The 16,333-nt window shown below is 40.8% G+C and overlaps 1 protein-coding gene across 4 annotated transcripts in view; it reads left to right on the top strand.

The window, feature by feature from the left end:
• HIPK3 (homeodomain interacting protein kinase 3) overlaps nt 1-16,333 on the top strand; it is a 106,295-nt gene that overhangs the window by 80,491 nt on the left and 9,471 nt on the right. For all 4 annotated transcript variants that reach the window (XM_077321904.1, XM_077321903.1, XM_077321906.1 and 1 more), the window contains exons 7-13: nt 2,046-2,205; nt 7,181-7,304; nt 9,841-9,959; nt 10,097-10,212; nt 10,316-10,477; nt 11,507-11,803; nt 13,503-13,643. In XM_077321904.1, coding sequence (XP_077178019.1) covers nt 2,046-2,205; nt 7,181-7,304; nt 9,841-9,959; nt 10,097-10,212; nt 10,316-10,477; nt 11,507-11,803; nt 13,503-13,643 — 1,119 coding nt within the window. The remainder of the gene's footprint in view (nt 1-2,045; nt 2,206-7,180; nt 7,305-9,840; nt 9,960-10,096; nt 10,213-10,315; nt 10,478-11,506; nt 11,804-13,502; nt 13,644-16,333) is intronic.

The following is a 16,333-nucleotide window of genomic DNA, read 5'->3' as shown; positions in this document are numbered from 1 at the left end:
CAGGATTTTTCTGAAGTCCTGATTTTTTGGGGTCCAATAGATCCAAAAAGAATTTTTTTGTTTAAAGCCAGCCTGACCCTGAGGCTGGCTTGGCTTCTATAGTCCAGTTTAAACTGCACTGCAGGAGAAGCTGGCTCCAGGATCTGCATATGGTGGGGAGGTCTCTGCAAGAGGAACCAGTCCCAGCCAAGGCTTTAAAAGGAGCTCTCAGTTGCTCCTGGGTGCAGGAGGAGCCATCCCTAACCAAGGCAGCATGGAGCTCTCACTTTCCTTCACCCTTGCCAATCCTCAGCTGGTTTATAAAAGTCAAAAATTCGGGTTCCTTTGGACTCAGCTATACCACTAGCCAATCAGATTCTCTGATCTGTATTCAGCTTAATACCCCAAAATGCTAGTATGGCATTTTTCTGGTATTTTTTCAGCCGGGTTTATGTTGAATGTACACTCCTACGTGCATATGTGCAGAAGGAAGAGGCTGCCTTGACTGAAGAATCAGCCATTACTTTCTTGATGTTATAGCTCTAGCCATGAGAGCTAGCCTGGTGAAGTGGCTAGGAGCACCAACTTCTAATCTGGCAATCCGGGTTTGATTTTGCACTCCTCCTCCATGTGCAGGCAGCTGGGTGACCTTGGGCTTGCCACAGCACTGATGAAGCTGTTCTGATCGAGCAGTAATATCAGGGCTCTTTCAGCCTCACCTACCTCACAGGGTATCTGTTGTGGGGAGAGGAAAGGGAAGGTGATTATAAGCCACTTCCAGACTCCAGGTAGAGAAAAGCGGCATATAAGAACCAACTCTTCTTCTTCATGTGCCCATACCTCTTCTGTATGCTTGTGAATGATTGGATCTGTCCAGTTTGTGTGTGAGCTGGGTGGCTTCTGCTCCCTTCGGGGGGGGGTATTGCTGACCAGAGGGGCTCCCGAAAGAATCACTGATGCTGTGTCTATCAAGTGTGAAGTACACTGAAACATTTGACTATCATTTTGTTGCAGTGAACTTATAACTGAGATGTTTGCTGCAATGTGCTATTATTAGGCACTTCAGTTTCTTTTATTCATAATATGTACTTTTGATTGACATTGCCAGAAAAGGTGTTTATGTCCTTGTTAGCTGAAATATCTAGCTACTGATCATCATGAAGATTCAAATATGGTTAAATATGGTTTGGCCTTGATAAAGGGAAGGGCAAGCAGATTTCTTTTTGTGAAATGAGCATTTTGCATAAGCTGCTTTTTGCTTTATCCCTTTATACTCCCCCTACTGCTATTGAGGTTAGGGAGACCTTCAGGAATGTGGCATGGGAGAGGGGAGCTGCTGTGGAATGAACATCCCACAAAAATCACAGAACTCTCTGACCATGCCAGCCCAGTTGAAACATTATACAAGCTGAGGGTTGAATCCAGCCCCTGGCCTCCAGTGTAAATAAGTGGGGCACATCTTTGTCAGTTTGAGTGTTTTGAACAGTGAGAGACAAAGCGGTTTTTTAAGAGTTGGGCCTTGATTCCCTAGACCGAATTCTGTCATTGCAGCCACACAGCAGTGATAGGGAATATCAGTGAATGCCATCACTGGGGTTGCCAACCTCTAGGTGGTGGCTGGGGATCTCCTGCTGTTACAGCTGATCTCCAAGCAACAAAGCAACAAAGTTCATCTGGGGAAAATGGCAACTTTGGAAGATTGACTATGGTGTTATACCCCACTGAAGTTCATCCCTTCCCCCAAACCTTGCCCTTCTCGCCCTCATCCAACTCTAGGTATTTCCAGACCCAGAGCTTAGTGTACATGAGGGAAGAAAGGACTCCTTGATTTCATCCCTAGCCATTTTTGGTGCTGAAACAGCACTTGGAGGGGGTGGGGTTACTTTCCCATTTCTCCTGCTCTCCATGGAATATTCTGTGCGTATAAAAAACACAGACCCAACCAAGCATGTCTAGTTTGGCCCTAAAAGCAAGAAGAATATTTTTTAAATCCCTTATTGTTCTCATTCTTGCTGATGCTTAATCTTACCTTCCTCAGAACTCTTCCTCCCTTCTTTTTTTATCAGAGTGAAATCTTGTTTTCATATCATGGACATTTGCAAATACCGATCCAGTTCTTTTGAGTCAAATAATCGCAATAAAACAACACCCATGAGACCAGTTGCCTCAGGCAGTTTACCAGGTGTGTCTGCTAATTTCCCAAAGATTGGCACAGTACGAAGTCAGGTACGTACCTTGGAGTATGACTTAAACTTTCCTATTTGCAGCACAAAGTTTGAGTCCAGTGGCACCTTAAAGATCAGTAAAGTTTTATTCTGGATATAAACTTTAGTGTGCAGCCATGTTTCTGAATGACATTAGCATGTATAGTGAGATAAGAAATCTATATCTCTGTTAAACCCTGGGGGTTCCATTTTCCTGAGTGTTATAATAACATGTAAATCAGCAATATCCTTTCTAGTCTGTTTATGAAACTCTTTTGTAATAAAGCAGCTACTTGGAGGTCCCCCATTGAGTGTCCTGGGAAATTGAAGTGTTTTCCTACAAATTTCTCAATTTTGTGATTTTTTATGTCAGATTTGTGTTTATTTATTCTTTAGCATATGGTTTGACCTGTTTGCTGTATGTAGAGAGCTGAAAGGCATTTTGGCATTTAATGGCATATACAGTGTTAGATGAGCAAATAAATGAGCCTCAGATAGTGTAGTTAATATTTTTAGGTCAAGTGATTGTATTGTCTGAGTATATATGGTAGCAAAGTTGGCACATGGGTTTATTGCAAGATCTGCTACTGGGGTTGGGCGCTTCACCGTCCGAAGCAGCCATTTGCACCCGAAGCAGCCAGTGCCATGGAGGGGGGGGAGATGCGGGCGTTGGTGCGCTGGCAGTTGCATATACGTAGGCACAAAGCTCTCCCCCCCACACACAGTGCTGGTTGCTTTGGGCGCGAAGGGCCGCTTCGGATGCCAAAACACCCAACCCTATGTGCTACCAGTGTCCATGTTCAAATTAGATGTTACATTTTTGTGGGTGAGGAGTGGTTTGAGATTGGAGGGCTTTCAGTAGGAAAAGAAAGAATTGCCACCCAGTACTTGTGAAAGACAACTGTCATTATCCAATAAGTTATAAATTACTGAAGATGAGTTGAACTGTTTTGAGTTGACAGCTGTACGTGGCCACTAGTGGCCTACTATTGTCTCTTTTGGGTTTGTCTTGCAACAGGTTTTCTCTGGCTAATCTGCTTCTTGCTTTCGTCAGGTGAATATTTTAGCTGTAAAAAGCTTGTTGTAGATCCTTTAGGTGAGAACTGTTTTCTATAGGATTGGAACAGATACAACTGGCTGTATACAGTGGATTGTTTAATATTAGGATGGTAGATGGAGACATGCAGATATGTTTGACAGTCAGAAGGTTTCCAGTATAAGGTAGTGTCTATACATCCATAGAATATTTTTTATAGAAAATGTATTTCTTCCATAGATTACAGTATTTGCTGGCGTAGAAGACTACTTCCCCCCCCTGAAAAACATGCCTCCAAGTGGGGGGGTCGTCCTATACGCTGGGTGCACTTCAGTTGGGATAGACATAGCTGCCCATAGGGGCCCATAGAACTGTATTTTGAGTGGAAATATTGGGGGGGGGTCGTCTTATACGCCCAGTCGTCTTATACCCCAGCAAATACGGTAATTCATTGTCAAGTTGATGGTGAGGTGAAAGTCATTGAGTGCCTAATGGAAAATGTCCAGAGATTCTTTACATGTGTCCAGGCAAGAAAGCTTTTATTAATGTATCACGGGTTTAAGAGAGGTGCAATTAGATAGTTGCTTAGGAAGTGTGGTTACAGATCATCCCTAAAGATGTTAGCATGTTGTTGAGCCATACAGAGACCCATGGCTGTACGATTGATCTGAACAAAAAAGTTATCACCAAATTTGAAGTGGTTATGGGTGAGAGCAAAATGGCAGTTTGGTGGCAAAGTCAGCTGTGGTGTCAAGAATCATGTTCCTTATGGGCTATAACCCATTATTGTGTGGGATAATGATGTATAGAGATTCTACATCCATGGTGGCCAAAATAGTACAGGAGTGTTTGAGACTTATCTTTGAGTCTTCTGAAAGTAGTCCTCTCTGTTCATGATGACTACAGTGCCATCTTTGTCTGCTTTGTTAATTATAATATCTGGATTGTTCCTGAGACTGTTTGTGGCTTCCTTTCAGCATAGATGAGGTTCTGTTGTATGCAGTGGTGTTTGTTGATCACATTGGTTTGGACTCTGCAGCAAAAGAATTCCATGTAGAAATCCAGTGTGGCATTGCAACCATTAGGAGGGGCCCATATGGAGTCTCTCTCTTTTTTGTGGCGTAGTTTGAAATAGAATACTAAATATGTAGTTTAAATGTAACACTCAGTGGGGGACCTCAAAGTAGTAGCTGTTTTATCACAAAATAATTTCTGAATCAGACTAGAACGGGCGATTGCTGAGTTACAGGTTATTACAGTGCTCCAGACAATAGAACTCCCAGGGTTTAACAGAGATATTGGTTTCTTATTTCACTACACATGCTAATATCACTCAGTTCTCGCATCTATTTGTAAACTCTTTTATTATGCTGCATGCCAATCTGCTGCTATTCCCAGTTTTACTCCAGTTTTACCTCTAATCGGCACTTCCTGGCAACATCTTCCTCATCTGCTACCTATATGTAATGGTTGATGACTTCTGTTTCAGTGTATCTGAAAAAGTGTGTATGCATGTGAAAACTTATACCTAGAATAAAACATGGTTGGTCTTAAAGTTGCCTCTGGACTCAAACTTTGTTCTGCTGCTTCAGACCAATATGGTCACCCACCTGAATCTTTCCTACTTGCACTTCATCCTTTTTCCAGTGGTCCAGGGTAGGGCAGTTGTTACTGTGGGAAGCTCCTCCCTGGAGGCATTTAGGATCACTAGCCTTTTTTGTTGGTGTTGGTGATTTCTGGGTTTTTCCCAACCCTCCGATTTCATTTCAGAGCACAATGACTCCATTTTTCCTCTGTAGTCCTCCCTCCCTCCCTTCTTTCACCTTCTATGTCTGGTTAGGGAGAAGGCACCTCTTAGGCTTCCTGAAGCAGGGATAAGCTCATGTCCACAAATTCCCTCGTCTCCCTCTCATTTCTTTGTGAAGGAAAAGCTTCAGGGAGTCTGTGCCTTGGTCTTGGTCATTTCATATAGTGGCTGGGACTCTTGGAGTACCTCTACATGTCACTATTGCATTGACAGCAGATGCTCCCTTGGCCCCAAGTGCTCCAGCAGGTTAAGATTACCTGCCCAGGGGCACAGTGCTTTTCTGTGTTCTGCTAGTGAAGACTGCCCCATCACAGACCACTGGAGATGGAAAGTCTATTCAGTTACTGTGCATTTCCCTTCTCAGTAGTCCTAGGCTGGGGCAGTCTTACCAGAACTGCAGTTCCAAAGGGAGTCTACAGAGTGGACCTGTCTGGCTGTTTCTAGGCCTTCAGCAGTCTGAGTCCAGAGATTCGTTTTTCGCTGGTGTCTCTGTTTTTATGTGTTACCATGTTCGCTTTTTTCTTCATGTGGCTACAGCATATTTTTGTAGTTTAAGGGAGTTTAATTGCTTTCGGACCAGATTGGAGGATTCCCTTCCATCAGGAATCACCCAAAAAGGCTAGTGACCTACCTGTCTCTAGGGATGATCTTCCCATCAGTAAATACTACTCCACCCTAGCAGCACTGAGAAAAAAATTCATGGTAAGTGAAAAAACGTTCAGTTCCTTTGGATTCAGATCAGTGCAAGGTGAGATAGATAGAGCTATGAGTGTGTGTTGTTTCATGGCATTGGAAGAAAGAACAATGTAGAAGTGTGATAAAATATGTCTTTTAATGATTTGAACAATGTAATTGTAATTTTTTTGTTTTGACTAGAGCTGGTACATCTCACTGTGAGGAGACCCTACATCAGGCTCTTACAGAGCAAGATATGAAAATTGTATTTTGGACATGATAGCATAGCTCAGAGATAAGAAATGAGCCATTTGTGCTCCGCTTCCCCATCCTACCAGGTCATGCATGACGTTCCTTTGTGATGAGATTATAGTAAATGCAAATACAGAAGCAGTTTGGCACTCTTGAATTTGTGCCCTTCTTTATCTTCTGCTTATGTCTCACTTCTGGAAACAGAAAAGAGAGATGGCTCCAGTTGTGGCCCTTCATTCATGAAACAGCAGAGCAAAAAGCCAAACAAGCTCTTCAGGTAGAGGGTTGGGAGGGCAGGCAGGGCAGCACACAGATAGTAATTTGGAGTCCTTCCCTATTCCTTTGATTTACATCTAGTAGCACCTATAGAGAACAACAGGATTTTCTGAGTATAAGCTTTGGTAAGTTAAAGCTCCCCTCCCCAGATATTAATGAAAGGAGCTTTGACTGACAAAAGTGTATACTTCGAAAACCTTGTTGTTCTCTAAGGTGCTACTGGAATCATATTTAGTAGCTTTACTGCAAACCAGCAGCATCAGCTGAAGTTGGAAAAGCTGCTGGAGAGCTCTGGCAGCTCCTCTGGTGGGAGCTGCTTCTAGCGTGTCCATCCAGGTACAGACTATGTCTCAGCATTGCCCCCTTTGCAAAAAATGTGTTATGGCACATATAAATCCAGACTGAACCTGCAGGCTGTTTATGTTTTAAAATTGCATCATTATAGTGCCCCCATGTGGTCAAATATCCATTTACCAGGAAGTGCTGAATAAAAAATTCTTTGTATGCTGACTTTATGTAATGTGATTTACATGTCGCAGAATAAAAATATCCTTTAAAATTATAAAAATAACACATACATACATACATACATACATACATACATACATACATACATACATACATACATACATAATTTTTAAATTTGAATTTGTTACATATCTGTGAGATGTGGCATTTATATTTCTTTTTGTATGTATAGGTTGATTTATTTAACTATATTTGTAACAAATAAAGTATACCTAAAATATTTAAAGAGATAAAACATAAAAATGAACACACAGATTAGACATACATTTCAATTACAGCTTAACTCTTTCATGATACTGTACAGTACAGGTTGCCTTTACATTCTATCACAAAGAACGGATTTGTAAAAATGTTTTTCATTCTTTGGTTTGGAAAATATAGCAGTGATGAAGTTTTTAATGTATCCTCTATATGATGTTTCAGGCATTAGCTGCATCAGCCCATTCTGTTATGCATCATGGAATACCACTACAAACAGGAGCTGCTCAGTTTGGTTGCAGTGAAGCTTTTCAGCAAACTCTCATAATTTGCCCACCTACAATCCAAGGTATGATTAATTTTAAATGTTCATTTTAAAAGATTAGAAATACCTCTCATTACTGTATTATCACCACTATGCCTGAGGGAATATGGCAAGGTTTAAATGGGGGGAAACTGGCTAGGATCTAGGACCTCCATCTTTGAAGGGATGAGCTTCAGACAACTCTGCTTGAGCCACCTCATCACTACTTCCAGGCATCTGGCTAAAGATTCCAGGGGAGTCAGGGTGGTCATCCATGAGGAGGAAGAGCTGGGTGTCATCTGCATATTAGTGGCAACCCAGCTCAAACCTCCATACCACCTGTGCAAGAGGGTGCATGAAGATGTTAAACAGGATAGGAGAGGATTGTGAGACTCCACATGTGAGCTCGTGATGATTAGATACTCTCCTATCACTACCTTCTGTCTGTGAACCCAGAGGAAGGAGATCAGTCATTTGAGAGCTGTCCCCCATATCCCGGTGTTGGCAAGGCGATGAGCTAAGAGCTCATGATCAACTGTGTCAAATGCTGCTGACAGGTCTAATAGTACCAGCAGCGTTGACCCGCCTCGATCTAGCTGGTGGTCATCTGTCAGGGTGACTAGCGCAGTCTCTACCCCATGGCCAGGGCATAAACCCGACTGAAGGGTATATAAAAGGTTTTGGCAATTGCAAGTATGTTAAAGCTGGCAAGATACTGGGTTAAATGTTCTTATAGATCAGTAAGCAAGGATGTGGTGAAGTCTGAAGGGCAGTTTTACATTCATATGTTGAGACCCACCTCACACAGTAAAGTATTACAGGACTAGCTGTCTGTTGTCTTCTTAATCTTCTGTCAGCCTTTATCAGATGCTGTCTGGGTTTTGCTTCCTAATGAAAATTTTCCCCTTCCCTGTCTTGGTTTTGCTCATAATTTCTTGACAAAATTTCCCTTCTGTGTTCTTTATTTTTATCACTTGGGCCACTAGGACTAAAATAGTGCAAACTCTGGAGAATTTGTATTAATGCTAGATATAAGCAAAAGCTTCTCAGTCATGTCATACTTGCTTCTTAAAGAGTTGCAGCTGGCATTAACACCTTAATCCCAGAACTACAAAGGATACAAATGATAGTTGAAGGGTTTATTTGGTATAGCCTGCACAAGCTGTTCTGTAATTTTCTGGCAAGGATGTCTACCTTGACTATGATGCTACGTTTCAGTTTTGATTGAGTTAAACTTTTCTTTAGGGAATGTTGCCATTCATATTCCTGAATCTAATTTTAACAGAACAAAGAATCAAAAATGGGCAAATGAGAACAAGATGCAATTTAATAAAGATAAATGTAAAGTTCTGCATCTGGGTCAGAAAAATGAAAAGCATGCATACTGGATGGGGGATACGCTTCTAGGTAACACTGTGTGTGAACGAGACCTTGGGGTACTTGTGGATTGTAAACTAAACATGAGCAGGCAGTGTGATGCTGCGGTAAAAAAGGCAAATGCCATTTTGGGCTGTATCAACAGGGGCATCACATCAAAATCACAGGATGTCATAGTCCCATTGTATACGGCACTGGTCAGACCACACCTGGAGTACTGTGTGCAGTTCTGGAGGCCTCACTTCAAGGAACGTAAATAAAATTGAAAGGGTACAGAGGAGGGTGACGAAGATGATCTGGGGCCAAGGGACCAAGCCCTATGAAGATAGGTTGAGGGACTTGGGAATGTTCAGCCTGGAGAAAAGGAGGTTGAGAGGGGACATGATAGCCCTCTTTAAGTATTTGAAAAGTTGTCACTTGGAAGAGGGCAGGATGCTGTTTCCGTTGGCTGCAAAGGACACACAGTAATGGGTTTAAACTTCAAGTACAATGATATAGGCTAGATATCAGGAAAAACTTTTTTCAAAGTCAGAGTAGTTCAGCAGTGGAATAGGCTGCCTAAGGAGGTGGTGAACTCCCCCTCACTGGCAGTCTTCAAGCAAAGGTTGGATACACACTTTTCTTGGATGCTTTAGGATGCTTTGGGCTGATCCTGCGTAGAGCAGGGGGTTGTACTAGATGGCCTGTATGGCCCCTTCCAACTCTATGATTCTATGATCCTAACCCTTTTTGGCTCTCACTACAACATTAATCTCTGGGTTTTGTTTTTTGTGAAAGGGGACAGGCCTGCAGAAGATGGTCACTCAGGTTTTCATTTCCTGGTTTATAGGCAAATAGCTGTTAATAGTATGCTGTAGTTAGCCTAATTAGGATGTTGTGCTGAATTTCAAACTCTGGAAAGTTGTCTGAGATAATGGAAGTAAGAGAGAAAATCCTACCCATTGCTAAATCATGGTTGGTGATCAGCTAAGTAACATCTAAATTCAGCAACTGAAACAGAACTTTCCTGATTTCCAGTGTGATGAAAATGTAAATTGCAAGGATGAAAGAATATAATTAATATATAACTAGTTCATTTCATTAAAGAACTTGGAGTTTAACTTGGAGTGTATTTAATAGAAAATTAATAGAAATTTAACTTGGAGTGTATTTAATAGAAAATAAAATGGATTGATGCTTTACTTTTTTCCCCTTTCCAAATTAGGCATTCCAACTAATCATGGGAAGCCTAATGGTTACTCTGTAAGGGTAGATAATACAGTGCCACTGGTAACACAAGCCCCGCCCCTACAGCCACTCCAGTTAAGAGGGGTCCTTTCTCAGGTATGTTAAATTGTTTGGTATTATACTTTCATTTTAAGCATTTGTTTTTTTTTAAAATATTTTAAAGGAATTTCTACGTTAGTGTAATTCTCTGATTTATTGTGTTTTTTGTGTGTGTTTGTGTGTGTTTATAACAGACCTGGTCTAATAGGACACAGCAGATGCTGCTTCCAGCATGGCAACAAGTAACCCCTGTGGCTTCTGCTACAACACTGGCTTCTGATTCATGCCCGCAGAGGCTTGGAGATTGGGGGTATGTCCAAAAAGTTCTGCGATCGTAAAATAGATTTCTGTGCCTAAAACGATACCATGCAACTGTCATTTATTTGAATAATGCATTTTTTTGCCCTCTCCAGGAAAGTGATTTCGCATGGCAGCCATTACAACTCAGTAATGACACAGTGTCTTTTAACCAATCAAATCACTTTATCTGCCCCTCAGCCAATCAGTGTGGGCATTGCACATGTTGTCTGGCCTCGGCCCACATCTACAAAGAGAAATAAAGTGTGCCAGAACAGGTTGGTATTGTATGGTGTCTTTGGCTGATTTAGATGTTAAATAAATAATCATACTTTCATAAGCACTTAAAGGGACTGCATGTTCAAAGGATTGTAGCTACATATAATATAGTTTGGAAAATGTATTTAAATACTGAGAAACAGTTTAGATTTCTAAGAAGCCATTTAATTAACAACCAGTGGATGAGAACAAAATTATTTGTATTGTAAATTAGCACCTGCTGCCCTTTAATCTGTTCAGATTGTGTGACATTAGTGGCTGTGATTATTTATCCGCAGAAATAGGTTTGTTTGGTGATGTAAAACATTCAGGTAATCATAGTAAGCTGTTCCTAAACTTACATGCATGAGGATTTGTCAAATTTGAAGTACTGAAAATAGAGACGTTGTGTAATAGTGGTCATAATATGACTTAGAATAGTATTAAGAATAGTCTTTCTTTTGCTGGCAGCAAGAAACACTTTAAGTGCTCTGTGGAGAAAATGTGCCCCATCACTACAGAAGGTATTTGCAAAGGTATGGGACATTTCAGTAATGGAGAAACCCAAGGCCGTGAAGGACAGTTACATTGATGAACTATGTTAAGTAATCCCAGATTCATGTCCACTGAAGTTAGTAAATACAAACCTAGAGAATTCAGTGGATTTTGAATTTGATTCAAAAATGTCTATGGTGTCCAAGCCAGCATTTCTTCATTCTTTCTTTCCTTTTTAAGAGAATGGTACCTCCAGCGTATTGTACTACATTTCATTGGTAAATCCAATTTTAAACCTTGCATTGCAGCATCTGAAACTACCCTGCTTGTGATTTGCGATAGTAACCTGGAAGGTTTTCCATAATTTCTGTGGAAAACACCATTTGCAGCATTATTTGTATGTCCATTGTTTCATGTTTCATTCATTTATTTATATTCATTGCCGTTCAGAGTTCGTGTTCCAGTTTAAGTTAGCTTGGGGAGAGAGGGCAAATAAAGTTTCTTTCAAAAGAAACATCTTTACAAAGTGTCTAAATACAATGTCTTCTTCACAGGAGTAATGTGTTACAAAATACCAATATCCAAAATTCAGCATTTGTGTCTCCAAAGATAATTAATGTGAAGGCTGGTGAGAAACTAAGCTGTGTAGCAACACAGGACAATCATAATTTGGGGGGACAGGAAAGCAACTATTACAAACCATCTGATGAGCTGGATCCCACGTCATCTATTTCAAGCAAACAACGACAGGCTATCATCATTGCGGATTCCCCAAGTCCAGCAGTGAGTGTGATTACCATTAGCAGTGACACAGATGAAGAAGATGTGGCACAAAGGCATTCACTTGCAGAGTAAGAAGTTGCTCTTCAGTTTCAACTTTGCTTTCCTTAGAACATTGTGCATGCTAGAACTGTACAGGTTTTTGTTTGTTACCTGTAAGAAGGAGATTCATATGTATATGTAAATACATGCCAGTTTATTGTTGAAACCAAAACCATGACAACAAGGCAAACATAACATACACATCACACTAGGTAACAAATAACCACAGTGTCACTTTTCCACATTGTATAGAATTAAATCAGTTAAAAGTTATGAAACATAGCTAAAAGGTTACTATCACAGGGTAAAATAAAGAAAAGAAACATACATAGCCTACAATGCGAATTCCTCAGCAATACCAGAAGGAAACCTTTTCCTAATGATTATGGATGAGGAAATGAACTTAGCAACCATATTTGTCAATCCAGTGTGCTGCAGCAGTGGAAAAGGCAAACTCTGTGTCAAGGATTATAAAGAAATGGACTAAAAATAAAACAACCAATATTATAATGCTGCTGTATAGATCTATGGTGCTGCCTTATTTGGAATACTGTGTACAGTTCTGGTCACGATCTCAAAAAGAACATCACAGAATTGGAAGAGGCACGGAAGACCACAAAGGTGATTAGGGGGTTGGAGTACCTTCGCAGTAAGGAAAGGCTGGAGAGTCTGGTACTTTTCAGTTTAGAAAAGAGGTGGGGGTTAGAGAGAGTTGACAAAGATAAATATTTCTTCTCTCAAAATACTAACATCGCATAATTTAATTAGCACACAAAATTATACTATTTATAGAATTTAGAAGTATAGATGCCTCCATTTTCTATAAGAAAAATAACAAGTACTTTTTTTTTTTTTGCTTTTGCCATCTGAGATGTAGGACAAAATAAGAATTGAAGGTAGAAAAATAATCTGTAATGAACAAAAGAAAGTTCATTATTTGGACAGAAACTGAAGCACAATAAGTAGGAATAATTGCATAATTGAATATTACTTAAATGTATAGCATTGGAAACATTGAACTTTTTAGTAATGTAAAGAAAAAAAATCTTGAACATGTATGTCCATAGAAAATATATAAATATAAGGTAAAAATAAAGGTAAAGGTATCCCCTGTGTAAACACCGAGTCATGTCTGACCCTTGGGGTGATGCCCTCTAGCGTTTTCTTGGCAGACTCAATACAAGGTGGTTTGCCATTCCCTTCCCCAGTCATTAAAGGTAAATGTATCCCCTGTGCAAGCACTGGATCATGTCTGACCCTTGGGGTGACGCCCTCTAGCGTTTTTATGGCAGACTCAATACGGGGTGGTTTGCCAGTGCCTTCCCTAGTCATTACCGTTTTACTCTCCCAGCAAGCTGGGTATTCGTTTTACCGACCTCAGAAGGATGGAAGGCTGAGTCAACCTTGAGCCGGCTGCTGGGATTGAACTCCCAGCCTCATGGGCAGAGCTTCAAACAGCATGTCTGCTGCTTTACCACTCTGCGCCACAACAGGCTCTTTCCCCAGTCATTACCGTTTTATAAATATAAATAGTTATAATATTTATAATATAATATAAATTTAATATATAAATTTCCGAATTTTTTCATTGGGAAAAAACTCAGATCATCCTATACGATAGAACATTTCATAGGAGATTTTTCTTTGCTCCCCAAACTTTCCAGTTTTTCCATTTTCTGGACACTCACATCTCGAGGCATATCTAATTTTCTTCTTTTTCTGTATCAGGTGTAATGGTAGCCTTGATTGTGAAGCTTGTCAGAGTACTTTAAATATTGATCGTGTGTGTTCATTAAGCAGTCCTGATAGCACTTTGAGTACCAGCTCTTCTGGACAGTCCAGTCCATCTCCTTGTAAAAGACGCAACAGGTAAGGCTTTTATTTTTAAAGGAACTTGGTTGTACATAAAGACTATTTTCCAAAAGAACTGCTATGTCAGTGTATATTTTATAAGCTTGCCTCTGGGAGCTTGTTCCACCAGGTGGGGGCCAGGACAGAGAATGCTCTGGCCCTGGTCGAGGCATCTTTAGGTCCAGGGACCATTAGCCGGTTGGTGGCGGCGGAGCGTAGAGCTTTTTGACGGGCATAGGCAGGGAGGCGGTCCCTCAGGTACACTGGGCCCTGACCGCATATGGTAAACCACCTCTGATGGCTTTTCTGCATGCGATAAATATAGTGAAATGTTTACCTAATGTAGGCGTTATATTCTGGCTGCTGCGCATGACGCTGCCCACATCCAGCATCTAGCCAGCTGACAGCTCGCTACTTCCTCAGTTTTAAAGCACAAGTTAGGGAATCACATAAAGTGGATTCACCAACCTAAATGGCACAATCCACCCACGGACAACCAGCAGAGGGAAGGTATGAAGACTCAAACGTGCTAAAGTCGCCTGCTTCATCTGTCCTCGTACCTGCTTCCCTCTCCCTTGTTCCCGGGGATGGGAAGGTCTTTTTAAAAATGGCTACGTACCTGAAGCAACGGTTAGGTGGACATGAATGTAGGTGATGCTAGAAATAAAAGAATATTTTTTTTCAAAGTTGTAATAAAAAGCTCCCCACCAAAAAATATCAGGAACGATATTAATTTTTAAATGCATCAAAGGACTCATGATCCCATAAGAGGCAGTGCTAAAAATCACTATGCATCTATGATTCGATGCATAGGCATTGCAACGTAGAAGTATGATTTAAAAAAATTAGTGGGCATTGTGGGACTTTTAAACTGCGTCAAAATATGGAGGAAGGAGATTGGTTGCCTGAATTGATTGACAACCAGAAGTGAGGCATATATAAGATGTATTGCTCTCTTCTGCCATTTCCAGCAGCAGATGTGGGGGGTGAGATGCACAAAAAGTTGGCAGACTCAGGCAAGACAGCAAAAAGGTGAGGAGGGGCTGGGAAGCGCAATAAAATTTATCGTCATTCAGCTGGCACAACGCTATTTTTACTGATGTGCGGAAATGCCCTGAATGTCTCTTGCCTTAAAAACCTTATGAAGTTGTCATAATTCAGCTGTGACTTGATGATACTTTCCACCACCAGACAAGTTTGAAAGACTGCAGGAGGAGAAGCCTTACGAAACAGGGTATAGACTGAAAGTTTTATTCCTTCATATAAAAGTTTAGAATTATTCTGAGTGAACATGCTTCTTATTTGGATATGGCAGTCATATTGTTCCTGAAGATCATTAATATTAATATTAGTGCTCTAAAATATGTAGTCAAAACTCCTTCCTTGGACACCAGCAGCAATGCTTTTCTGGTTGACGTTTGACATAATAGTTGGCACTCTGTTACACTACTAATTCCTGAATACAAAATTTAAAAACATAAGTTTCCTACAGGCTTGCAGGAAACTCAAATGAGCAGCTTTGTTTAATTGAGAAAGTCTTGAATTTATGATCCATTATGGAATGGAATTATCTTGCTTCCGTGACAACAATCACCATAGTAACTGGGCTCCCCCAATTAAAAAGATGACAGGAACTACTAGGACTGAGCCAGATGTTCCATTTACAGCATAAGACCAGGGTGGGTGGTGGTGGTTTCTTTAAAGACCCCCCCCCCAACCAACTTACCTTTTTATCAGTTCACTGCCACTCACAATCTCAGACGTAGCTTGGGCAGTTTTTTGTTCGAATTTCTTCCCCCTGGTAACAGTGACATGCAGCCAATCAGTACAGTTTATTTGCTTAAAACTATATGTCACTGCAAACCAGTGCTCCTCGCAAGCATCTACAAAAGGTTTTGCAGGGGAGGAGGGACCATATATACATATCTAGAATTAGTTTAATTACAGCTATTACATTTACAGGCAAGAAATATGACAGTTTCTCTCCGTGTGTGTGTGTGTGTGTGTGTGTGTGTGTGTGTGTGTGTGTGTGTGTAAATAAGGAGAGAGCTAGTTATAGTATGCCTGAATGAGATGATCATCTTTACAAGAAACAGTAATTGCACATATTTAGTTCTGATTTTTTTTCTAGTTGCTACATTAAAAAATGCTGCCTTGTAGGCCATGATTTTATGGAAATGAGAATGCATGTCAGGGCAGATGGTACCTTGTCTTTGCAGCACTCTTTCCATAGAGATTATTATTCTGCCTTCCATTTTCTTAGCTTGCTTGTTGCAGTTAGTGTTCCTGAGCCTTTTGGGGGGATGGGTGTATTATGTTAGAAAGTACTTTTCCCATTGGGCTGAAACCGCATGTAGTTATTCAGCTTCCTTTTATATTATGTATGTATCTGAAATAAAATAGTGTGGCAGATAAAAATTGCTTAAGTTTAGATTTCCTTATTTTTAAACGCTGCATTAAAATGATCAGCACTGAAAATGTGAAGTTGTTTCATGATATAAACATTGTCTACTCATCTTTAAACAGCCCGTGGCGCCATGGGCGCCACGGACTAAATAATTCGTTAAGCCCCCTAGAGGTGGGCTTTGTCCGTGATGAGGAAGGGTCCGGGTTGGACCCTTCCTCACGACAATCGGAGGTCCCTCCGATTCCCAGCCTGAGCAATTGCGAGCCGCGCACAGCGCGGCTCGCAGTTGCTCCCGGACTGA

This window comes from Paroedura picta, chromosome 2 (assembly GCF_049243985.1).
Source record: "Paroedura picta isolate Pp20150507F chromosome 2, Ppicta_v3.0, whole genome shotgun sequence".
Taxonomy (NCBI): Eukaryota; Metazoa; Chordata; class Lepidosauria; order Squamata; family Gekkonidae; genus Paroedura; species Paroedura picta.
Note: the sequence above shows the minus strand (reverse complement) of the source record. Positions and strands in the feature narration are given on the sequence as shown.